Source organism: Plecotus auritus (genome assembly GCF_963455305.1).
Source record: "Plecotus auritus genome assembly, chromosome: 1".
NCBI lineage: Eukaryota > Metazoa > Chordata > Mammalia > Chiroptera > Vespertilionidae > Plecotus > Plecotus auritus.
In genome coordinates this window covers 72,791,158-72,817,851 of record NC_137770.1, presented here as the reverse complement: position 1 = coordinate 72,817,851, position 26,694 = coordinate 72,791,158, and the positions used below count along the sequence as shown (strand labels likewise).

General features: G+C 42.7%; 1 protein-coding gene across 1 annotated transcript in view; it reads left to right on the top strand.

The window, feature by feature from the left end:
* The first annotated feature begins 2,046 nt into the window (after positions 1-2,046).
* Positions 2,047-26,694, top strand: part of RAD51 (RAD51 recombinase) — a 38,201-nt gene continuing 13,553 nt past the window's right edge. The window contains exons 1-5 of the mRNA XM_080675738.1: positions 2,047-2,292; positions 6,497-6,599; positions 9,077-9,214; positions 18,395-18,512; positions 20,104-20,195. Coding sequence (XP_080531864.1) covers positions 6,513-6,599; positions 9,077-9,214; positions 18,395-18,512; positions 20,104-20,195 — 435 coding nt within the window. The 5' untranslated portion in view covers positions 2,047-2,292; positions 6,497-6,512. The remainder of the gene's footprint in view (positions 2,293-6,496; positions 6,600-9,076; positions 9,215-18,394; positions 18,513-20,103; positions 20,196-26,694) is intronic.

Here is a 26,694-nt window from a genome sequence, read left to right as displayed (position 1 = left end):
TATTAGTATAGATACTCATGAATTACTAATTTAACCACTAGTGAGAAATCTAGTTCATCTTATTCTCTAGTTCTTAGTGGGTTGTCTTGAAAGAAGGGAACAGAAAACTACTCAAATTGGTTTAAGCAGGGAAAAAAAGGGTGATTTATTGGAGTGTAGGGCCTTATTGACCTGAAGAGCAGTTAGTGCTATTGGGTTCATAATAAATTGGGAGATCTAGAAAGCAATTAGAATTCAAAACTGTTTCTGTCTCAGAGTCTTTCCCACTTGCTTAGTCTCTCAGTTTCCTTTTTTAAAAAAATATATATATTTTATTGTTATTTTTACAGAGAGGAAGGGAGAGGGATAGAGAGTTAGAAACATCGATGCGAGAGAAACATCAATCAGCTGCCTCCTGCACACTCCCCACTGGGTATGTGCCTGCAACCAAGGTACATGCCCTTGACCGGAATCGAACCCGGGACCCTTGAGTCCACAGGTGGACGCTCTATCCACTGAGCCAAACCAGTTAGGGCTCAGTTTCCTTTTTTAAGTGATTGTTTGAGAGAGAGAGAAACATCTATTTGTTGCTCCACTCATTCATGCATTCATTAGTTGACTCTTGTATGTGTCCTGACCTTGGATGGAACTCTCAACCTTGAGGTATTAGGTGATGTTACCAGGCCAGGGCAATCTCTCAATTTCTTAATCTTTCTACAGATGAGGTTTCTCTCATTTAACATCTACAAAGCCACAGAAATTTAAGTAAAGGTCAAAGAAATGTGACTTCACTCAGCTGGGGCGGTGGGGGGGGGGGGGGGGCGAGTGCGGGGGTGGGGCTATGGATTTGTAGATGCTCTAAGGAGGTATATATGTGAAGAATGGGAGGTAAATATGGGTGTCTTTGGTATGGAAGGCAGCTCATTATTATCCCCAGGTACTATCTATAATTACTAAGTTAGGTTGGCTGTACTTCAGAATGCTTCCTGAATCTGTTGTCATTGCTCTAACGCAAGCCTTCATCTCTTGCCTGAAATACTCCAAGAGCTTCCTAACAGCTTTTGCTCTCTTGACTCTCTCTCCTGAAATTTATCCTGCAATGCCACAAGATAATGGTGTGAGGATTAAGTGAAAACTTTATGAACTTTAAACCACTTCATAAATGTAGTGGTGGTGGGGAAACAGATCTAACAATATGACTCGTCTGCTTAAAATACTTTCAGTGATTTCCCCATTACCTAAAAAGACTGAAGATCATACATGGTCTTAAGCCTCTTCTTAGCCTGAACTAAATAAAATGTAACTCTCCAGTCTCAGAACCTCTTACGACATGTTCCCTTCATCAGACAATACTGTTCCTCGACCACGTGAAATTTCTACGTCCATAATGCTCTTATTTGCTTGTCTTCCAGCGCTTCTCCTTTGCCGGGGAACCCCTATTAACACTTTAAAATCGTAATAACAGATTAAACTTTCCAGTAAACCCTAAGGTTTACCTTCAAAATCAATGCCTCCCTCCCTCCCTTCCTTCCTCTGCAGTCCTGCAAATCTTCAGCATAGTTGCCTTTTTTTTTTTTTTTATCCCCTCCCCGCGTCGATTTCCAGGTTTCTCCACCTACTCTGCCTTCCTCAGCTCCACCACCTCCAGAGACCTGGAAAACGCCTGGCTCCCGAAATTTGAGTCAGAGAGGCCCAGAGATACTACCTAAAGCACCACCAGCTCACGTTTAAATACTTAAGAAGTTAATCATGGGTAGCTCTCAGGGCCAGGCTATTTCCGGGAGAGGCTGAGGACACGCTTCCGCCCAGTCTGCGGGCGGTGCATACTGGGAGATGTAGTCTCTAGCTGACCCCATTCCTCTTGAGAGTTGTAGTCCTCAATCTGATAACGAGAAGGCGGCAACTCCCAAATTTTGAGTTAGTTTTAAGGGATAAAAGAGGGCAATACATAATATCATGCAAGGTCAAATTCCTTGGCCTTATCACGAGCTCGCGAGCAGTGGCGGGACTGGCTAGAAGGCGGACCCGAGGAGGGCGGGGAGACGTTACGTTGACGCGGGCGTAACCCTGTCCGGTGGGTTTGGCGGGATTTACGAAACTGCCTGGGCCGAGCGCGCACTGTGACTGGGGACTGAGGCCTGAGGGGAGCAGAGGCGTCCCCCGAGGCGCGTAGTTGAGAGCTGAAACTCGTTTGAGTTGTGTGCAGAAGGTCGGAGCAAAGGAGGAGAGAAGTGAGGCGCCAGCGAGGGCGTCTGGAGTCCGGGGCGGGCGCGTGCCGGGCCAGCGGAGGGAGGTCGGAGCGCTGCAGCCCAGGTGAGTGTGTCAGGTGTGGACAGGCGCCCTTTCCAGCGCCAGGTTCTTCCCGGCGATAGCCAGGCTGGGACCCGGGCCCGGGCTCCCGACCCGGCTTCTGGGGCTCTCCGCCGAAAGTGAGGCGGGACATGCCCGGGCCCAACAAACTCTCGGAGCTTGTTATGGCGGACCGGTCTGTAGAGCTGGGAGGAGCCTTTTTTTTTTTTTTTTAATATATTTTATTGACAGAGAGTATTTTATTGACAGAGAGGAAGGGAGAGAGAGAGAGTTAGAAACATTGATGAGAGAGAAACATCAATCAGCTGCCTCCTGCACACGCCCTACCGGGGATGTGCCCGCAACCAAGGTTCATGCCCTTGACCGGAATCCAACCTGGGTCCCTTCAATCCGCAGGCCGACGCTCTATCCACTGAGCCAAACCGGTTGGGGCGGGAGGAACATTTTTGAGGCCTCCATTTCCAGCGCCCGTTTTGTGGGCGTGGGCGAGGAAGCCGAGATCCATAGACTTAAAATCACAGCTGTTTTATGTTTCCGGATTTCTGGGCAGTTCTCTTTCCATTACACCATGTTTTGCTTACTCCAGTTGCCAAAAAGATACTTTCATTTCTAATCGGAAGACCGTTCACGTGATGCCTAGGGAATGATCTGTAGTGAGCTGTTGTTTTTTTAAACTTGTAAAGTGAAGTGTAGCCTTGGCCGGATAGTCCTGTGCGTCATCCGGATACACCCAGGTTATGGGGTTGATCCTGGTCTGGGCGCATACGAGAAGCAAGTGGAACAACAAATCAATATTTCCCTCCCTCCCTCCCTCCCTCTCTCTCTCCCTCTGTACTTGTATAATCACTATAATCACCACTCAGGTCAAAAAATAGAATGCTGTCCGCACCTCGGAAGTCTCCCTGTGCCCCCTCGTCTAATACTTTCCCCTCTTCTCTCCAAAGGCAACCACTATTAATTTCTAAGACACAGACTAATTTTGCCTGTTTCTGAATTTTATATAAGCAAATGTGTGTGTGTGTGTGTGTGTATTAATTTATGAGTACAAACTGATGACATATGCTGGGAAGCAAGATCTCAAATGCTTCTTTAATACTATATATTTTTATGTCTGACTTTGCTCAATATTTTGTCTTTAGGTTCATGCATGTCTTTGCATATAGCAGTTCTTTTCTTAAAAAATATATTTTATTGATTTTTTACAGAGAGGGAGGGAGTGGGATAGAGTGTTAGAAACATCTATGAGAGAAAAACATCAATCAGCTGCCTCCTGCACACCCCTCACTGGAGACGTGCCCGCAACCAAGGTACATGCCCTTGACCGGAATCCAACCTGGGACCTTTCATTCCGTAGGCAGACGCTCTATCCACTGAGCCAAACCCGTTAGGACTAGCAGTAGTTCTTTATTGTTGCTCTATGATATTCCTTATTGTACTCATGGTGGACATTTGGATTGTTTCTATTTTTTAACTTGTATGAGAAAGGCTGCTGAGAGCATTCCTGTATACCTCTTGGTGTACACGTGTATGCTTTTCAGTAGGTTAATAATATAATAAAGTAGTGAAATTCCTGAGTCATAGCATTTGTCTATTTCAGCTTTCACATTTAAATGTGTTTTCCAAAGTTTTACCATTTTCTACTAGAACCAGTACAGCAGTATATAAGTGTTTAGTTGTTCCACATGCTTGCCAACACGACATTGTCAATATTTTTAATTTTAGCTATTCTGGTGGGTAGATAGTAATATCTCATTTTAATTATTCTGACTATTAATGAGGTTGAACATATGTTTATATATTTATTGGCCATTTTGATATATTTTAGTGTGAAGTGCTTGTTCAAATTTCTTGCCTATTTTTCTTTTGAATTGCCTTTCGTGATGATTTGGAGGAGTTTTTTACTATATAATTTAGTTATCAACCCTTAGTTGTACATGTGGTAAATATTTCTTCCCTTCGCTATAGTTTTACTTTTCATTCTCTTAATGGTCTCTTTTAATGGGTTTTAAGTTTGAATATAGTCCAGTTTTTCAACCTTTTCCTTTTAGCTTATTGCTTTATATATACCATTCAAGAAGTCTTCTCTATCCCAAAGTCAAGAAGATTTTCACCAATACTCTAAAAGCTTTGTTTTACCTCTTACATTTAGATCTATAATCTCTAAATTGGAAACAGATTTTTTCCTGTTGTTTTTCTTACTCTATAAGGCTATCCAGTTAACTCAGCACTATTTATTGAAAAGACCATCCTTTCCTCGTTACTTGCAGTGCCATCTTTTTCATAAATTATTAAGGAAGATATTTAAATTGCATTCAGGTGATTTTGATATTTGAATTATGCTAAAACTGCCACCTAAGAGGCCTGTACTTGAACCAATCAAGAACAAATGGTCATCTGTCAAGTCTCTAAGAATGGAAATTTCATATTTGTTTTCTTTTGAATTAGATTTATCCTGATTGTTAAATTATCCTGATTGTTTTGGTTTGATTTAAGGCCATTTATTCTTATGGTCATAAAGACTTGTTCTCTTTTACTAATAAAATCTCTTGAAGATAATTAAAAAAACTTTTTGTTCTCAGTTCTTCTTTTCAACCTGAGCAGTCTTAACTCTATCATAATAATCACACTTTAGGTATAGCCCTTACACTTAAATGGAAGATTTCAGACTGAGCAGGGTACTTGCATGTTATTTATTCATTGCACATTCCCTGAAGTATGGAATTGATTAAAATGTTGAACTTAAATTTCATACACTTCTGTTAGAAGCATAATGTGTAACTACAAGCTATGATCCTTGCCTAAGATGGAAAGTACTTTTCTCATATCAGTCCACTGTTTATCAGGAATGGAGACTATGGGCAGTCATTCTGTACATTTATTTCACTCCTATCTCACCACCTCCAACTCCTTCTTGCTAGAAGGGAACAATGGAACTGAAGCAATTTAACCTTTAATTTAAAAAAAAAAAATCTTGCCCTAACCAGTTTGGCTCAGTGGATAGAGCGTCGGCCTGCGGACTGAAGGGTCCCGGGTTCGATTCCGGTCAAGGGCATGTACCTTGGTTGCGGGCACATCCCCAGTGGGGGCTGTGCAGGAGGCAGCTGATCGATATCTCTCTCTCATCGATGTTTCTAACTCTCTATCCCTCTCCCTTCCTCTCTGTAAAAAATCAATAAAATATATTTAAAAAAATAATAATAAAAAATAAAAATCTTTTTTTTTTTTTTCCATTTTAAGTACAGCAAGCATGTTAAACTCAAAGGCTAACATGGGCCAAATAAACAAGGTTTAAGTTCACGTGGGCCGCAAAAAAGCTTCAATTTTCATACAAACGTAGGTTTATTTCGATAGAGAAATGCTGAATTCAAAGGGCTGACGTAAATGAGTAATAGTTAACATAAAATAATAGAACATTTTAATAAAAATTAACATTTTTTTCTTGAACATTAACATACCAGACACTGAATAACTGCACAAATTAATAAGCGTAACACAAATAAACCTATTTTTCTTGTTCTCCGAAAGCGAAATATTTCCTGTTGCGCACACCAAACAAGTCAGTCCAAGACTAATGACATGGCTGCTAGTATTAGTGGAGAGAAATGGTGCGCCTACAAGTAAGGCGTGTAAGGGAAATAAATGCAACATGATTATAGTAATCAGTCATTAGCGAATGTTGTAGTTCGTTATTAATAATTATGCATAACAGGATATTGTAAAAATTAAGTTACAAAATTTTTATTAAAATGTTTCTTACATACGGTTATATTGGCTGGGCCGCAAAAATATTCGTTGTGGGCCGTGAGTTTGACATGTTTGAAGTAGAGTCTTGGAAAGTCTGCATTCATTTACCAAATATTTACCAAACACCTAACATTTATAATGTATCATGGGGTATATACAAACAAAAAAGGCTTGGCCCTCCACTCAGGGAATATGAAGGAGGAGAATGGGGATGTAGTTGATCTAGTTAAGCTTTGCATTTTTAAGAAACAGAATAGTCCTGGCTCTTCCTAAAGTTTTCCTGATAGAACTAGCTAGGTGGAAGGGAAAGCTGGTGAAAGATTTGTTCTTTTTCTTGATATAGATAGGTCAGTGATTACAGCAAAAGCCTAGGAGGTAATTCTTAAGAGATTTTTTGCAAACGTAAGTTTGCAGCTCTGTACTTTTTCTAGTGTTCTCCTTGATGGCCATCTGTATTTTTCAGCATTGAACACTGAGTAATGGCTATGCAGATGCAGCTTGAAGCAAATGCAGATACTTCAGTGGAAGAAGAAAGCTTTGGCCCACAACCTATTTCACGATTAGAGGTAATGTGCTTAGTTGCTAATTTGGGAATTTTAAAGCTGGTCTAGATTCTTCTACCTATTGGGAAAAATCACAGCCTTTATATAAACCATTAGAGGCCTGGTGCATGAAATTTGTGCACGGGTGGGGTCCCTAGGCCACCATATGGTTCCCCCTCTCCCCCCCTCCTTCCCTTGCAGCTGTGCGGCAGGCGGGTAGCAGGTCGATTGGGGCCTGCTGGCAGCGGGGGAGAGACGGGGCACAGGAGGTTGGCCACCAGTCCCGAGGAGGGAGCCAGCCCTTGGTCCCCTTGGGAAAGGGGTCACATCTGCCACCACCCACCCCCAGTGCCCTGTCCCAGCCAGGGCCTGCCAGCCAGGGGGAGGTACCACAGGAGGTTGGCTGGCTGGGGGAGGTTGGCTGTGGGAGTGCACTAACTACCAGGGGGCAGCTCCTGCGTTGAGCGTCTTCCCCCTGGTGGTCAGTGTGCATTGTAGCGACCGGTCATTCTGGTCGTTAGGTCATAACAGTCACTTAGGCTTTTATATACATAGATTGCTTTACTACCTATGATCAAGACCCAAATTAGTTTTCATAAGGGTTGTCAAGGATCCTGTGGAAAGGCTTAAGATAGTTGCAAAACATGTCAGAGCAGATCTCTTTTGTCAAGAATTCTCCTCCTACTTTGTCACTTTTCTTTCCCAGAGCTGGATTGTCAGAAATGAAGAAGCCCTAGTGTCCCATGGTAGAGTCTGCTGTTTTTACTAAGTATTAAACAATAGTTGTATTAAACAACTGTCCAGGGAATTATAGTGGCCTGACTGGTGGTGCAGAGAGGAAAGACCCAGATATGTGCTAAAGTTACTAGCAAGACAGCTGTCATGGTCAAGGAGAAGGCCTATATAATAAAAGCCTAATATTGCTAAGTCTGGTCAGCCGGTCAACCAATCAAAGGGTAATATGCTAATGATATGCTAAGGCCGCTCAGCCTCTTGCTATGACGTGCACTGATCACCAGGGGCAGACACTCTGGTAGGTTAGCTTGCTGCTGGTGTCTGGCCAATTGGTACTGAGTAAGATGGGCTGGACGCATCCTGGAGCCCTCCATAGTCCCTCCCGGCTGGGCAGCTTCCTGCGTTCCTCCCCAGCCCTGATGGTGCACTGGTGGGGTCCCTTGGCCTGGCCTGTGCACTCTTGCAATCCGGTGCCCCTCAGGGGATGTCGGAGAGCCAGTTTTAGCACAATCCCACAGGCCAGACCGAGGGACCCCGCTGGTGCACGAATTCGTGCACTGGGCCTCTAGTTAAGGTATAAGAGCCCGGCTCTAATTCAGGAATCTGCACAAGAACATCAAGCACTAGAGCCAGGGCCTTGCACTGTTTCTGCTCATTGTACGAAGGCCCCAGTGTGAATGCAGGTACATAGGCTGAAGTAGAAGGAAAATTAGAGAAAGCCTTCATTTTTCTGTCTCTTTGTGCATGTTCTTTCCATCCCCAGCTAAGCTTCAAGACTCCAGAAGTTACAAATAGGTTTGTGATGGTACACGCACACATGTGTATGGCTTATTGCCTAAATACTAATAGCAGACATGGTTTCTATGGGCAAGTATCATTCATCTCCCAGATCCTCCCTGATTCCCTAATACAGTCACATACCTCCACTAACTCATACTCTCCCAGAAGTCATGCTTTCGGTGGCTAATAAAATCAAAGCTGTCTTTGTATATAGGGAGAAAGAAGTGATATACAAGTCTGTGACCAAAAGCATATTTCCCCATTCTCAGTGTCAATGGTTAGAGCAGAGCTTTCTAGTCATTGTATTACAAAAAAATTGTTTTTACTATGAAAAGATTATTGATATGCTAAGATAGTGCTCCCCTCAGCTCTGGGGCAGCCTCATCTACTAACCCCAGTTTAGTGTAAAAAATATCATTTTTTATGTGTGCTTGATGTAAAAAACATTGGGAAATACTGGCTTAAAGTGGCCTTTTAGAACCTAGGGCAGCCGTGGGCAAACTACGGCCCACGGGCCGGATCCGACCCGTTCGGCTGTTCTATCCGGCCTGCGGAGCCGAAAGAGCGGAGGGTTCTCTTGCTCTCCCCTCCGCTCCTTTACTTTGAATTTATATTAGTTCACACAAACACTTCATCCATGCTTTTGTTCCGGTACAGTTTAAGAACCCATTGTGGCCCTCGAGTCAAAAAGTTTGCCCACCCCTGACCTAGGGTCTCAAAGTTCATTTAAAGTCCCAGTTATAAAAGGTTGAGAGTTACAGGTTTATTTCCAGTAGTTGGAAGTTACTAGTTTAATCCACTTAATGTATGTGGGATAGTTCTAGTTTAAAACTCCTGGTTTTGGTAATTAAATACCTTATATTTAGGGCACTCTTTTTAAAGCTTTTGTATTCTAAACAACTCTGTGAGTAGGTAGGACAAATTATCCAGATTTTCAGATGAGAAAACTGAAGTTTAAATTAATCCCTGGTTTTCTTCACTCACAGCAATGTGGCATAAATGCCAATGATGTGAAGAAATTGGAAGAAGCTGGATTTCATACTGTGGAGGCTGTTGCCTATGCACCAAAAAAGGAGCTAATAAATATTAAGGGGATTAGTGAAGCCAAAGCTGATAAAATTCTGGTAAGTACTGCTTCCGTGCCCTAGGGAGGCATTAAAGGGAGGAATACAAAAGGGTATACAGTGAAAGGTGGTGGTCTTCCTACTTCCATCCCTTGGTGTGTCATCTTGTTCCCCTTTCCAGGACTGCATTACCAGTTATCTCTGTATGTGCCTTCTTTTACAAATTGGGATTTTCTCTAAGGAATTGCAGTATCATGGGTAATGACATAAATACTGCCAAGTTGACTACTAACAGTGAGTGAGTGGTATTTACCTTATCTTTCTAGATATTTGATCTCATGCCTTAGAAATATTCTTTAGAATGCAGCCATTTAAAACAGTTTCAAAGAATATTCATTGACAGGATAATGTTCCTGATACAAGAAATGTTAACGTGTGGTGTGTATGTATGTGTGCATGCATATATACATGCTTGATTTTTGGTTTTTAAAATGTGTATTTATAAATGTATAGCACATACACTAGGGATAAATACACTAAAATATTAATGTTAACTTCTGATGGTAAGAACGTAAGCAATTTTTATTTTTGCCTCAATTTTCTGAAACTTATAGACACAGACAACATGTTTTCTATAATAAACATGTTTTACTTTCAAATAGAGAAGCTGTTTGAATTGCTTGAATATTAATTAGGTTCTCAGTGTATATAATCTGTTAGCTAATCATAGGAAGATTCTTTAATAAGACAAGAGGGTGTGATTTCAAATCATTCGCTTAGTTTTTTTATGTCTTAATAAATGACATAAAAGTGATTTTACTGGCTTAATTGAAATGAGGTAGTAACTTAATCCCTTATAAAGCACTTTAACTTTGAAATCTCATCTCTTTCATACATATTATCCCTTGGTCTTCATAACAGCAATGAGAAAGATAGGTAGAGCCAGTATTACCTGTTTTGCTTCTGGTAATCCACATAAAACATAGTTTTACACAAGTTTTCTCTGAAAAGTATCTTGAAAAACTAGAGAATCTTCCAAAAGAATGTATCCTTTGTTATGGAGTAGCTTCAATACATGTAGTTCTGCTATGTGACTTACTCAAATGGACAGTATCTGAGATTTATGTATACTTATTTAAAATCTTACACATAAAATATATATAGAACACAGTAATTGTTTTATTGGTTATTATACGAAGAGCTTTGAATTTTTAAGCATTGGCAGGGCTGTTACTCCATTTATTTAGTACTCTGTAATAGTAATTTAGTCAGTGCTCAAAAATCATAAGGAATTCTTAATTTGAGAGGAAACATGCTGTCATTTATTGGGTTATTCAAATAAATAAATGTTTGAAGTGGTGACTTAATTAGAAATATGAGTTCTGAGTCCCTAATACCTTATTGAAAGATTGTGATATTGAATGAGCCAGTAGGTGTCCCTATTGTTTCTTTTTGAACATCAGTTTTTGTGACTGGACAAATCCTGGCAGGATCTTTATTTATGCCTTGTCAGACAGTACTTTTAGAAATCAAATCAATGTTTTGGTGTAAACATACAAACTCATAATAAGTGAAATGAGATGTGCAAAATGATAATAGATAAGTCTTTTAATATTTCTGTCCTTTTGATCTCAGACATTTTATATTCTGAATTTCTGGTGACTAAAGATTATACTGTTTACTTTAAAAAAGCTAAAGATTTTTTTCAGTACTGTGGCTATTCCCTTCAATTCCCCCCAAATCTTTGGAATTGAGATTTTCAGCAAGGATATCCATTGTCGCCCTCGCCGGTGTGGCTCAGTGGATAGAGCGTTGGCCTGCGGACTCAAGGGTCCCAGGTTCGATTCCGGTCAAGGGCATGTACCTTGGTTGCAGGCACATCCCCAGTGGGGGGTGTTGCAGGAGGCAGCTGATCGATGTTTCTCTCTCATCAATGTTTTTAGCTCTCTGTCCCTCTCCCTTCCTCTCTGTAAAAAATCAATAAAATATATTTTAAAAAAAAAGAATATCCATTGTCACAGTGGAGAAAGGAAACTATCCAGAATTATTTATTCATTTTTATTATTAAATTTATTGGTGTGACATCCTATATAATAAAGACCTAATATGCAAATGGTTGTCACACCTCACGCCTTAACGGGTCAGATACTCAACACTGGGGAGAGAGGAATGGGGACCAGCCAGACACAAATGAGCTCGTAGGAGAGGAATGGGGACCAGCCAGGCTGTGGCTGGGGAAAGGCACAAGCCACCTGCCATGCGGTCCCAGGCGCCAGCAGCTATGTGACATCATTACCCGGCCTGGGAGAGGGACAAGCCACATGCCCCACGGTCAGGGCACCAGGAGCTGGGGCTGTGGCCTGAGAGAAGGACAACCTGCCCGCCCCATGGTCCCAGGCGCCAGCAGCTGCGCCTGCGGCCCAGGAGAGGGACAAGCCACCCGCCCTGCAGTCCCGGGCACCTGTGGCCGGCCTGGGCGAAGCCAGCTTGGGTCCTGGGTGCCTGCGGCCAGCCAGAGGGAGGGAAGCCCAGGTCCCAGGTGCCTGCGACTGGCTGGAGGAGGGAATCCTGGGTCCTGGGTGTGGGGCGAGGCAGAGGCAGTTAGGGGCAATCAGGCCAGCAGGGGAGCAGTTAGGGCAATCAGGCTGGTATGGGAGCAGATAGGGGCGATCAGGCAGGCAGGCAGGCAGGCAGGCAGGCAAGTGGCTAGGAACCAGCAGTCCTGGATTGTGAGAGGCAGTTGGACATCCCCCGAGGGGTCCTGGATTGGAGAGGGTGCAGGCCCAGCTGAGGGACCTCTCACTCCTATGCATGAATTTTGTGCACCGGCCTCTAGTCTGTATATAAAAAGCCTAAGCAACCGTTCGACTGTCCAACTATAGCTATGACGAGCAATGAGCACCAGGGACCAGATGCTACAACCAGTAGCTATGATGTGCACTGACCACCAGGGGGCAGACGCTCAATGCAGGAGCTGCTGAGCTGCGGTGACTTGGCAGCTGAGGTTCTTGGGTGTGTCACCCAAGAACCGCCCTCTTGCAATCCCAGACCCCTTGGGGGATGTTGGAGAGCTGGTTTCAGCCAACACCCACAAATCCATGCACTGGGCCTCTAGTTAATAATATTATATGGGTTTCAAGTGTACATTTATATGATACATGATCTGTGACCTTGAGAATATTATGCTTAGCAAAAATAAGTCAACCAGAAAAAGCTACGAACCATATGATTTCATTCATGTGGGGTATAAAACTGAAACTCATAGACACAGACAACAGAATGGTGGTTACCAGAGGGAAGGGGGTTGAGGGAAGGGTAGTAAAAAGAAATTGTCATTGGCTTTTGTTGAGCTATTCTTTCTTGCTTGGTACACCACCATAGCACTGACAGATTCAGCATAGATATTTTAAAAAATATTTTCCTTTTACTTGACATTTTATGTCTTGTGTCCGAGGGTTCGATGGTTCTTGGTTATCGAAAACATCTAAAGACTTCTACCTAGCACAGATAAAAGCTAACTTATATGTTAAGTGTAAGAATAGAAGTAAAGTTCTGCCATATTAGGCAATTGGATGGTTTTTACTTCAAATTTCACTTTGGTTTAATATTCTGTTCCTTTAAGAGCTCATAGACAAGAAAATGTAGGGGTTAAAATGAAAAGAAGGTAAAGCATCTCCTGAGTTTTCTCAACATTTTATTATTAAAAATTTTTAACTTATTGCAAAGCTGAAAGAATTAATTATATAGTGGACAGTCATATACCCACCACCTGGGCTATAACATTAACATCTATACTAATAAAAGGGTAATATGCTAATTAGACTGGGAGACTGGACATCTTCCTACCGTCCGACTTCCTTCCGGACAAAGCCACAGTGGTGGGGGCCAAGGCAGAGGTGGTTAGGGGCAATCAGGCCAGCAGGGGAGGGCAGTTGGGGGCCATCAGCTTAGACAGCAATCAAGCCGGTAGGCAGTCAAGTGGTTAGGGGCCAGCAGTCCCGGATTGCGAGAGGGATGTCTGACTGTCGGTTTAGGCCCCATCCCACAGGGGCCTAAACCAGCAATTGGACATCCCCTGAGGGGTTCCGAATTGGAGAGGGTGCAGGCCAGGCTGAGGGACCTCTCCCCCTGCCGTGCATGAATTTTGTGTACTGGGCCTCTAGTCTATACATATAAAGGCTAATATGCTAAGTGTCCTTCCCACTATCTGACCGGTTGCTATGATGTGCACTGACCATCAAGGGGCAGACACTCAATGAAGGAGCTGCCCTGGTTCACACTTGCCATTTACAGAGAAACTGGCAACGTGGACCTGGCCGACAAAGCAACACTCGGCTTCTCCCAAGTGGGACGCAGGGCCTGCCACCACCGTGGAGCGACAGCCCATCAAATCACAGCCGTGGCTGCTGAGACCCCATGGCCAGGCCGGAAACAGTCACTGTGGGTGCCGGGTAATGATGTCACTGTAGCAATGCCCAGCTTCCTCTCCCTAGTGACTAGCCGTCTTGGAATTTCTGCACCCCAGGGTCATGACTTGCTTTGTACCCCGGTGGAAACATTTACACTTTAACCAAATGTCTGTGAAGTGTTTTCCTGTGCCTCATCTCATTTGATCCTCACAGAAGTCCTGGAGCAGGTAGATAGGAGACTCAGTGGAATCTTATTTTCTTTTTATTAGCTGGAAAACAGAGATTTAGAAAGCTTAGAAACTTGACCCAACTGAAAAGAAGTAAGAAATGGTGGAACTTTAAAATAACTTCAGGTTTTCTCACTGCACAGAATATAGTCAAACACTGCTGCAGTTAAATATTTTACCCTTTGTTCTCCCTGCGTGATCTACAATAATAATCTGCTTTGTGTTTATATTTACTGCTGTGTTGCTCACAATTACTTGAAAGAGAAGTTGGCGTGCTTCACTGGGCTGGGAAAAGTTTAGCTAAATCACAAAGCAGGTCTAATTAAGCAAGTTTATTCTATATATACAAAAGGCTAACTTGACTCACATATGCACAATACATATAAAGCTCTCTCTGGCACCAATCACACCCATGTGTTTCCATCTGTCATTGTCAATCGTGAATTTGGTTGACACTTCTATTATAGAGAAAGGGCGAATAGCGATATGAAAATATTTCTCCTAATTAATGTCCTTTCAGTGTGCACGAATTCGTGCACCGGGCCACTAGTTTTAATATGCTTGCTTTGTCACTTGTTTATCTCTCTATCCAGCAGTTAGATCCCTATCTTGGATTTTTTTAATGCTTTTCAAAGAAAGTTGCAGATATTAATACATTTCCCCCTAAATATTTTAGTATACATTAACTAGATTTCAATATTGGTGTATAAGCTTCTTCCCCCCTTTCTTTGATATTTTTATTTTCTAAATCTACTAAATCTCCATTCATCCTGAAGATTAGTAGAAGTTACAGGAAAAAGGGAAGAAATTCTCAGAGAAATAATACAAGAGAAATTGACAGAGTTAAAGAGAAGCAGAAGTCTTACATAGTAATATCCCATAGACTATCAAAAACGAACACCTAGACAGATCAGTCAACAGGGGAGGGCAGTTGGGGGGTACCAGATCTGCAGGGGAGACAGTTGGGGGGGACCAGGCCTGCAGGGGAGGGCAGTTAGGGATGACCAAGCCTGCAGGGGAGGGCAGTTAGGGGCAATCAGGCTGGCAGGGGAGCAGTTAGGCATCAATCAGGAAGGCAGGCAGGCGAGCGATTGAGAGCCAGCAGTCCTGGATCGTGAGAGGGACTGGTAGGATTGGGCCTAAACGGGCAGCCGGACATCCCTCGAGGGGTCCCAGATTAGAGAGGGTGCAGGCTGGGCTGAGGGACACCCCCACCCATGCACGAATTTCGTGCACCGGGCCTCTAGTACCATTCATAAAGAGAAGGTTCTGAAAGATTTCAGAGAGAAAAAAGTGACCTCTAAAGGAACAGTCATCAGAAAGTACATTGTCAGAAATCTGGGTGATAGAAGCAGGTAGAGCAATGCCTTTAAAGCTCTGAGGGAAACTAATCTTAGCCTAGCTTTCTATCTGTAGTAACATTATTAATCAAATATTAGTGCAGATTAAAACAATTTCAGAAATGTAAGAATTCAGAACATTTTTCTCTCCACTTTTTCTTAGGAAGTTACTTGAGGATATACTTTACCAGATTGAAGATGGAAAAACATGGGATCTAGTTTAGAGTGGCTCCAACTCAAGTACTCAGTGAAGGAAGTCCCAGGATAGGAGCTAGCCTAGAGACCAGAAAGTGCAGTTGGAGAAGGAAAGAAGATCTCGGAGCAGGGAAAAGGGATTCAGTGGAATACATAGTGAGATTGAGCGGTTGGAAAATTTGAGAAATGATAAAGTTAGAGAATACTAGAGAAAGATGTGGCTCAGATATAAAAGCAGGGTAAAATGGAGCATGATTTTGAAATTGTTGTAGTATAAAAAAGAATTCATTTGAATTTGACAGTAGAAACTTTTGAGAGACATAATGTAACAAAAAAATTGTATTTCACACTTTTTGGTTCTGCAATGAATTATGTGTACAAAACTAAACATTGTAATGAATTTTTAAGTGAAGTTTTAAGAGCTCTGTCTGGGTAGCTCAGTTGGTTTAGAGCAGGGGTGGGCAAACTTTTTGACTCGAGGGCCACAATGGGTTCTTAAACTGGACCGGAGGGCCGGAACAAAAGCATGGATGGAGTGTTTGTGTGAACTAATATAAATTCAAAGTAAAGGAGCAGAGGGGAGAGCAAGAGAACCGGATAGAACAGCCGGATCCGGCCCGCGGGCCGTAGTTTGCACCAGGCTAGTTAGAGCATTGTCTCCATATCCCAAGGTTGGGGGTTTAATCCCTGACCAGGGCACATACAAAAATCAACCAATGGATGCATAAATAAGCGGAACAACAAATCGATTTGCGTGTGTGCTTGCATGCTCGCTCACACTCTCCTTCCATCCCTCCCTCTCCCCCCTCTCCCTCCCCTTTTTCTTCCCTCCCTTCTTCTCTAAAAGTCAGTTTTTCACAAAAAGAGTCCTGTGTGACTCAGTTGGTTGGGCATCATCCTGTGCACCGAAGAGTTCAATTCCCCATCAGGGCACATGCCCAGGTTGTGGGCTCATAGAGGGTATGGGAGGAGGCAGCCAATATTTCACTCTTGTATCAATGTTTCCCTCCCTCCCTCCCTCCTTCTTTCTCTCTTTCCCTCTCCCTTCCTCTCTCTCTCAAAATCAATTAAAATTTTTTTTTGAAAAGAATGTATAAAGCCAAAACCGGTTTGGCTCAGTGGATAGAGCGTCGGACTGCGGACGGAAGGGTCCCAGGTTCGATTCCGGTCAAGGGCACGTACCTTGGTTGCGGGCACATTCCCGGTGGGAGGTGTGCAGGAGGCAGCTGATCGATGTTTCTCTCTCATCGATGTTTCTAGCTCTCTATCCCTCTCCCTTCCTCTCTGTAAAATATCAATAAAATATATATTAAAAAAAAGAAAAAGAAAAAGAAAAGAATGTATAAAGAAGTTTTGAGAAAGTTTTTAAATTATAAGTTTAATCTCTTGCTATTGATCTATTCAGACTTTTTTTTTTAATCTTTGTAGTGCAGACTCAATTTATTTTACTGAATTTAGACTCAAGTTCAACTGATCTTTCAGTGCCTTGATTTGGATTTTTTTTCTACTTTAATAAGTTTGAATCTTTCTAGAAATTTGCCTTTTTCATCTAAGTTGTCTTATTTGTTGGCATAGTTTTATTTTTGTAAGGTTGGTCCCCTCTTTCATTCCTGATTTTAGTCTTTTTGGTGGGGAGGGGTCTGGCTGAAGGTTTATTAATTTTTTAAAATATATTTTATTGATTCAGAGAGGAAGAGAGAGATAGAAACATCAATGGTGAGAGAGAATCATTGATCGGCTGCCTCCTACACGGCCCCTACTGGGTACTGAGCCCCAAACCGCAACCCAGGCATGTGCCCTGGCCATGAATGAACCGTGACCTCCCTGTTCATAGGTCGATGCTCAACCACTGAGCCGTGCCGGCTGGGTAAGGTTTATTAATTTTAATGATCTTTTCAAAGAATCAAGGTTTGGTTTAGTTGATTTTTTTTCCTATTATATTTCTGTCCTCTATCTTACTAATTTGTGCTCTAATCTTACTTCCTTCTTTCTGCTTGTTTAGTTTCTTCTTTTTCCAGTATCTTAAGATGGACATTTAGGTTATTTAAGATTCTCCTAGCCCTGGCCAGTGTGTTCGGTGGTTAGAGCGTTTGCCCATGCACCAAAGGGTCTCAGGCTCAGTTCTGGGTCAAGGGCAAGCACCTGGGTTTGCAGGTTAGATCCCTGGTGCTGGTCCTGGCGCATGCAGGAGGCAATCAAGGAAATCATTTGATGTGTCTCTGTCACATCAATGTTTCTCTTTCTCCCCCTTTCCTTCCTCCCTTCGACTCTCTCTAAAAAGAAATGAAAAAAATATCCTCAGGTGAGGATTCTTTAAAAAAAAAAAAAAAAAAAAGTTTTTCTAATATAGCCACAGATTTCCCTTTACACACTGCTTTTGCTGTATCCCATAAGATTTGATGTTTGTGTCTTTATTTTTAGTCATCTCAGAGTATTTTCCCTTGAGATTTCTTGGATTCATTGGTTATTTAGGATTGTGATATTTTATTCCCACATGTTTGTGAATGCATTTATTTTTAAATTTTGGAATCAACTGATAGACTGATTATTGAAGATGTATAAGTAACTACAAAATAGGATATAAAATGGGTCGCAAAAAAGTAAAAGGTGAAAGAAAAGGAATAGCTGACAGAGGTGGAGAAGTAGACATGGAAGGAGAAGAGATCAAAGGACAAATGTCCTCATTTAACAAAGTAGATAGAAAGTTGTATAATCTGTGGTTGATGGTACAGGAAATGAAGGTTTAAATCTGTTTTGGACTTTGTACTGTATTGTCACATTTGTCATAAATCAGCTGAAGCACATTTGTGTGGGTCTATAATAGTTTTTTTAAGTACATGAATGTATTGCTTGAATTGGCAATTTAAACATTAATCTTCATGGAGTCTCTAAATTAGCTTATCCTTTAGTTGCCAGAGAGAAAATAATCCTAGAACTACTAGTATTTTGATGACTTCTTAAAGAGAAATCATAATGGGAATTTGTTAGATGTTGTCTCTTCCTATTTTATGCCTGGTTCTTGTTTTGGTAAGCTTTTTTTGTTGATTTGACATTTCTTATTTTTCCCAGACTGAGGCAGCTAAATTAGTTCCAATGGGTTTTACCACTGCAACTGAGTTCCACCAAAGGCGATCAGAGATCATACAAATTACTACTGGCTCTAAAGAACTCGACAAACTACTTCAAGGTGTAGTAATTCCTTGTCCTATTTTGTGAACTGCAGTTAGCAAAGCATCCAGGTCATAGAACAAAACTAAAGTATATGGGTAGGATTTATGTGTTAGATATGATTAAGAGATAAGAAAAGTATCCACATAGATGAAGTAAGACTGCTGCAGGGTGGGACCTGACTTTGTAAAATGCTAAAGTGATCTGCCAATTAAATAATTTCCATTTAATATTGCATTCAGAGAATAAGTTCCCTCTGCCTAAAGAAATCATTTTAATCTTCTACTTTAACACACAAATTTGAGAATCTGATGGCTGATTAAAACACTCCATGTTTGGTCCTGGCTGGTTTTGCTCAGTGGATAGAGCATTGGCCTGTGGACTGAAGGGTCCTGGGTTTGATTCCAGTCAAGAGCACATGCCCAGGTTGCGGGCTCAATTCCCCAGTAATGGATATGCAGAAGGCAGCCAATCAATGATTCTGTCATCATTGATGTTTCTATCACTCTCTCCCTCTCCCTTCTTCTCTGAAATCAATAAAAATATATATTTTTTTAAAAATCACTCCATGTTTGAATACTGCACTATAGTTTACACTAAATCTTCAGCTTATGGAAAGCTGTAGTTTTGTTTATGCTTTTATTTATTTTTAAATTTTAGAGAGTGAGGAAGGGAGAAAGAACAACATCGATTTGTTGTTCCACTTTTGATTTTTTTAAATTTTTTCTCTTTTTTCTTTTTGTTGTTCCACTTACTTATGCATTAATTGCTTGATTCTTGTATGTGCCCTGACCAGGGATCTAACCCGCAACCTTGGTGTATTGGGATGATGCTCTAACCAACTGAGCTACCCAGCCAGGGCAGAAAACTAGTTTTTGAACTTTTTTTTTTTTTTTTAATATATTTTATTGATTTTTTACAGAGAGGAAGGAAGAGGGATAGATAGTCAGAAACATCGATGAGAGAGAAACATCGACCAGCTGCCTCCTGCACACCTCCCACTGGGGATGTGCCCGCAACCAAGTTACATGCCCTTGACCGGAATCGAACCTGGGACCTTTCAGTCCGCAGGCTGACGCTCTATCCACTGAGCCAAACCGGTTTTGGCTGAACTTTTTTTTTTTTTTTTTTAATATATTTTATTGATTGTTTACAGAGAGGAAGGGAGAGGCATAGAGAGTTAGAAACATCCATGAGAGAGAAACATCGATCAGCTGCTTCCTGTACACTCCCTACTGGGGATGTGCCCGCAACCAAGGTACATGCCCTTGACCGGAATCAAACCCGGGGCCCTTCAGTCCACAGGCCGACGCTCTATCCACTGAGCAACACCGGCCAGGGCAGTTTTTGAACTTTTGAAAGCATTGCTGTCCTAAGTTAGATTTGATTCTTATTGTTTCCTCAAATATTTAAGCATTCAAGTTATCTTTTTATAGAGTGAAAAATATCCTGAGTTTAGGAATCACACTTAAATTTAAGTGTTAACCCTCCCCTCTGCCCCTCTGTATCATCCTATAAATATCTTTCTGATGAGCTCCAAGAACATTTCTATGATTATTGTTTATAAACATTTGTATTGTGCTAAGAGGTGTTTCTTATTGCTCTGTTAGGAGGAATTGAAACTGGATCCATCACAGAGATGTTTGGAGAATTCCGAACTGGGAAGACCCAGATCTGTCATACATTGGCTGTAACATGCCAGGTGAGCTGTTTGGCCTCTAACTAATCAAACCAGCAAGATGTTATTTCCACTGTTTTCAAGCATCTGTTGGGATGGATATTAAGGCACTTTCTCTGTTCTCAAGAATCCCATGTGCTACTTAAAAAATAGATTCCTACTGCAAAATTCTTCCACATCATAGAAACTTTCAGATCATTGACTTCAATACTTTCTTACCACCCACCAGGCCTCCCGTGGCTTTATCTCCCCTTTTCACTATCTAGATTTTATGATTCAACATTAAAGTCATTCCTTTACCACCCGGCCAGTGCAGGTCAGTTGGTTGAGCGTCGATCCAGGAACCAGGTTACAGTTTTGATTCCCAGTCAGAGCACATGCCCAGGTTTCAGGCTTAATTCCAGTGTGGGGTGTACAGGAGGCAGCCGATCAATGATTCTCTCCCTTCATTGGTGTTTCTATCTCTCCCGCCCTTCATCTCTGAAATCAATAAAAATATATTTTTAAAAAGTCATTCCTTTACCAATACCCTCAGATTTATATCCCATACCTGCTATATTGCTATTGCCTAAATCAGTGCATGGGACTCAGTAACTACTTGACTGGTTGAAGATGATAGAATGGATATCCTAAGGCATATCTGATATAAAGTAAATGGTATAGAGGAAGTAGCGTAACTGTTTACGGAAGAGAGAAGCATTACCTCACCCTAGAATAATCATGGAATACTTTATGAGAAAAGAGATTGGACCAGACTTCTAAAGAATACTAAATTTGAGCAGGTAAAGAAATTTAAAAACAACAACACATTTAACTATAGGGAATGGTATGAACAAAAGTGCAGGGGTCAGGGAGGCATATGTATTGAGGAGAAGACAATAAATAAACCTGTTTACTGAGTTCAGAGGTTTTATTTAGAAAAGTTGTAGGATATAAACCTTAAAAGGACAAATCAAGACCAGATTTTAGAAGGTCTTGATCGCAGTATAAGAAGCTTACACTTAATTTTGTAAAGAGTGGAGATTATTCAATGTTTCCAACTAAAGAGGAACACAAGCAAAATTTTCAGAAATATTCTGGTAGCAACCTATTGAATGGCTTGAAAGGAGAGGCAAGAGCAAGGATATTTGATGTATGATTACTACAAGCACTAGATCATCAGGACTAAAGTTAAAAAGTGCCACTGAAAGCTCTAGCCAATTTGGCACAGTGGATAGAGTGTCAGCCTGTGGACAGAAAGGTCCTGGGTTTGATTCCAGTCAAGGTCCATTTCCATGGTCCAACTCTTCTGCTATAATCTTTTGGGGCTTTATTACAGTTTTAGGTATTTGAAGAAAATGGCATTTAAAAAAAATTTCTTTTTATTAAAAAATTTAGAAAACACACACATTGATTTGTTGTTCCACTTATTTATGCATTCATTGGTTGATTCTTGTATGTGCCCTAACTGGGGATTGAACCTGCAACCTAGGGGTATCAGGAACAATGCTCTAACCAATTGAGCCACCTGGCCAGGGCAAAAACGGCATTATTTTAATCTAGATAGATCATACTCATTTCTCTCAGGGGCACAACTTATTGATGGAGTTCGAGAATAACTGAAATGAGTGCTTGCTTCGGCAGCACATATACTAAAATTGGAACGATACAGAGAAGATTAGCATGGCCCCTGCGCAAGGATGACACGCAAATTCGTGAAGCATTCCATATTTTTACAGTACCTATGTGAAGATATTTTCAAAGATAAACTACATAAAATCTCATTCTTTTTTACCATTAACTTATAAAAAAAAAAAAGAATAACTGAAATGAAATGTGCTTTCTTATATATATAGTACCTTTCCATCCTAGTGTGAGTCCTTATCCTCTCAACAAAATAATAATAGTTCGTGGAATTTATAAATTTAGACATCAAATATAAATTTTCTTTTGTGTTTTTTCCCTTACAAAACAAATTATGAACTGTCTTTCATAATTTATTCTGTATTTTAAGTAGCACTTTATCAAAAAATGGTATGTTTTTATTTTAGAGAGAGGGAGAGAGAAACATTGATATGAGAGAGAAACATTGATTTGGGTTATCTCCCATACCTGCCCCAACCAGGGATCAAACCTGCCACCTAAAGTATGTGCCCTGACCTGGAATAGAACCCACCATCTGTTGGTATATGGGATGAAGCTCCAGTCAAGCCACCTGGCCAGGGCAACTGCTGCCGTTAAAAACAGTATGTGTTATAAAAATAAGGATTTTTGCCTGGCTGGCATGACTTAGTGGCTGAGCAGCAACCTATGAAGCAGGAGGTCACGATTTGATGCCTAGTGGTTGGGGCACATGCTGGGGTTGTGGGCTTGATCCCCTTTGTGGGGCAGGCAGGAGGCAGCCAGTCAATGATTCTCTCTCATCATTGATGTTTCTCCCTCTCTGAAACCAATAAAAATATATATTTTAGCCGAAACCAGTTTGGCTCAGTGGATAGAGTGTCGGCCTGCGGACTGAGGGGTCCCAGGTTCGATTCTGGTCAAGGGCACATACCTTGGTTGCGGGTACATCTCCAGTAGGGGGTGTGCAGGAGGCAGCTGATCGATGTTTCTCTCTCATCGATGTTTCTAACTCTCTATCCCTCTCCCTTCCTCTCTGTAAAATATCAATAAAATATATTAAAAAAAAAAAAAATATATATATATATATATATATATATATATATATATATATATATATATATATATGTTTTATAAAATAAGGATTTTGTTAGGACCCTGTGTCTTGCATAGGGTTCACATTTAGTTTTATATATATACTAGGGGCCCGGTGCACGAAATTCGTGCACGGGGCAGGGGGCACTCCCTCAGCCCAGCCTGCCCCCTCTCACATACTGGGAGCCCTCGGGATGTCCTACTGACAGCTTACGCCTGCTCCCCGTGGGCCTAAGCCGCAGTCTGGCCTCCCTTTGTGGGAGGCGACCGGGCTGATCTGGGGAAGGCACCAGCCCCATCACCCCGCTGCTGCAGCCACTGCCAGTCACCGCAGCCACCAAGGTGTTTTCATCAACACGGACTCCAGTCCCTTCACCATGAAAAAATGACAACTTTCTTTAGGCATTTTCAAGATGTGTCTTTCATAGGATATGACTTTTTTTTTTTTTTTTTTTTATCGTCACCTGAGGATATGTTTCCATTGATTTTTAGAGAATGTGGAAGAGAAAGGGAAAGACAGAGAGAAACATCAAAGTGAGAGGAACACTTTGATTGGTTGCCTCCTGCATGAGCCCTGACCTGGGCCCCAGCCAGGGAGGAGCCTGCAACCTAGGTAGATGCCCTTGATTAGAATTGAACCCGGACCCTGCGGTTGGCAGGCCTAGGCATTATCCACTGAGCCAAACTGGCTAGGGCAGGATATGACATTTCTTAGCCCTCCAGCAGCGGACCTTTGTTTTTTTATCCAGGAGTGTGGTGGAAAAATCCTAGATCACCTTTTTGGATTCTTATACTCAAGTTACTAAGAATGTTACCAATGGTAGCGCACAGGGAGCTTAGCCAATGAGCGGTCAGAAAAGGTGTTTTCTCTGTAGATCATACCGATCGCCTCTGATCACCGGCTCTGCCCCTGCCAAGGCCTAAAGCCTCGGGGCCTGGGCAGGGGCCTCCCAGCTCCCTCCAATCGCTGGCTCCACCTCTGGCCGAAGCTTGGGGCCTGGGCAGGGAACCCCCAGCTCCAATCGCCGGCTCTGCCCCTGCCCAGGAGCCCCCTAGCTCAGGCCCTTCCCAGGTTGCTCAGGACCCACACGGGGCCTACCTTGGAGTGACCTGGGTGCCGAGAAAGTTTCCAGGACCCAGGCTGCTGGGTGCCTACATATGCAAATTAACCACCATCTTTGTTGGGTTAATTTGCTTGCTCAGTCTGATTGGCTGTGGGCATAGCAGAGGTATGGTCAATTTACATGTTTGTCTATTATTAGGTATGATATATGTGTGTGTGTGTGTGTGTGTGTGTGTGTGTGTATACACACATACACACACACACACACACACACACACACACACACACACACGAGGCCCGGTGCATGAAATTTGTGCACGGGGGTGGGGTGTCCCTCAGCCCAGCCTGCACCCTCTCCAATCTGGGACCCCTCAAGGGATGTCCGACTGCTCGTTTAGGCCCAATCCCGGTAGGATCAGGCCTAAATGGGCAGTCGGACATCCCTCTCACAACCCAGGACTGCTGGCTCCCAACTGCTTGCCTGCCTGCCTTCCTGATTGCCCCTAACCGCTTCTGCCTACCAGCCTGATCACCCCCTAACCACTCCCCTGCCAGCCTGATTGATGCCTAACTGCTCCCCTGCCAACCTGTTTTCCCCTAACTGCCCTCCCCTGCAGGCCTGGTCACACCTAACTGCCCTCCCCTGCAGGTCTGGTCACCCCTAACTGCCCTCCCCTACAGGCCTTGTCCCCCCCAACTGCTCTCCCCTGCAGGCCTGGGTCCCTCCCAACTGCCTTTCCCTGCAGGCCTGGTTGCCCCCAACTTCCCTCCTCTGCCCGCTTGGTCACCCCTAACTGCCCTCCCCTGCAGGCTTGATCGCCCACAACTGCCCTCCCTTGCAGGCCTGGTCCCTCCCAACTGCCCTCCCCTGCTGGCCATCTTGTGGTGGCCATCTTGTGTCCACATGGGGGCAGGATCTTTGACCACATGGGGGCAGCCATCTTGTGTGTTGGAGTGATGGTCAATCTGCATATTACTCTTTTATTAGATAGGATAGAGGCCTGGTGCATGGGTGGGGGCCAGCTGGTTTGCCCTGAAGGGTGTCCCGGATCAGGGTGGGGGTTCCCTTGGGGCGTGGGGCGGCCTGGGCGAGGGGCCTGTGGTGGTTTGCAGGCCGGCCACAGCCCCCCGGCAACCCAAGTGGAGGCCCTGGTATCTGGGGTTTATTTATCTTCTACAATTGAAACGTTGAAGCCTGGAGCGTAGCCAAGCCTTCTGCTTGCTCCATGGCAGCAGCCATTTCTATTGGGATTCATGTATCTTTTATAATTGAAACTTTGTAGCCTTAAGTGAGGCCTGGGCCGGCCAGGGTGTGCAGAAAGCTAGGCTTCCTCCATCGCCGGGGGCAACCCTAGTCTCCTGCTCCTTCCAGCTCCATGGCTGCCGCCATTGCTGTTTGGATATGTATCTTCTATCATTGAAACTTTGTAGCCTTGAGTGGAGGCCTAGGCCCGCAAGGGCAGGTGGAAAGCTTGGCTTCCTCCATTGCCGGGGAAACCCAAGCCTCACTCCTGCTCTCTGTGGCTGTAGCCATCTTGGTTGGGTTTATTTGCATATTTGTTCCTGACTGGTTTGTGGGCGTGGCTTGTGGGCGTGGCTTGTGAGTGTAGCGGAGTGATGGTTAATTTGCATATTACTCTTTTATTAGATAGGATGATAGATTAATGTAATGAAGCTGATTTTTCTCAAGTTACCTGAGAAAATGTGTCTCATTTTTCTCATGTTACAGATATGTCCTTTATCAGTCACCACTTCTGTGCTGAAGTGGTGAATGCCACTTCTTTTTTTTTTTTTTTAAGATATATTTTATTGATTCTCTTTTTTTTTTTGCAGAGAGGAAGGGAGAGGGATAAAGAGTTAGAAACATCGATGAGAGAGAAACATGGATCAGCTGCCTCCTGCACACCTCCTACTGGAGATGTGTCTACAACCAAGGTACATGCCCTTGACTGGAATCGAACCTGGGACCCTTCAGTCCGCAGGCCAACGCTCTATCCACTGAGCCTGACCAGTTAGGGCCAATCAGGGCACATACAAGAATCAACCAATTCATGCATAAATAAGTGGATCAATAAATCAATGTTGCTCTCTCCCTCTTTCTCTTTCTCTCCCTCAAATCAATTAAAAATATATAAAAGATAGAAAGATATTTTGGTTCTTTATGAATAAACTGGAGGCCTGAAGCATGAAAATCGTGCAAGAGTAGGCCTTTGAAGTTTGTCTAACAGCAACAGGCCCAACTTGATAGTCTCCTGTTTTTGTCATTCTTTACCTTTTTCCTGTGTCCTCGATTGCTCTACTGATCTTTCCATTGCAGACCAAAATGTCACCATTTGTCTTATGAGACATCTAAGTTATAAAGTAGACTTAAGTCATTGTTGGCTCTCCTCATAAATAATTATGTAGAGGAAAGAGTTTGGGGGTGGGTGGGAGAGGGCAATGAGGGAAAAGGGAGATATATAAAGATTTTTTTAAAAAAGAGGGGGATAGAAGAACTTTTAGATAATAAGGGAGGATCATTGAGAAGAAGAAGAATGGTAGTAAGCTGTGAAGGCTATAGCTTACTGCCTGAACACCATTAGAAAATTATTAGCTAAAGGGAAATAGTACTGTTTAAATTATCACCCTCAAGGGTTATTTGACATGATGTGTGACCTATTGGTAAAATGTTATCCCCATTTTGTTCTGACAGAGATTCATGTGAAATAAATATTTAGAGTACAGTGCACAATACTTACAGTTACCAGGGAACTCGGCATGTCACAC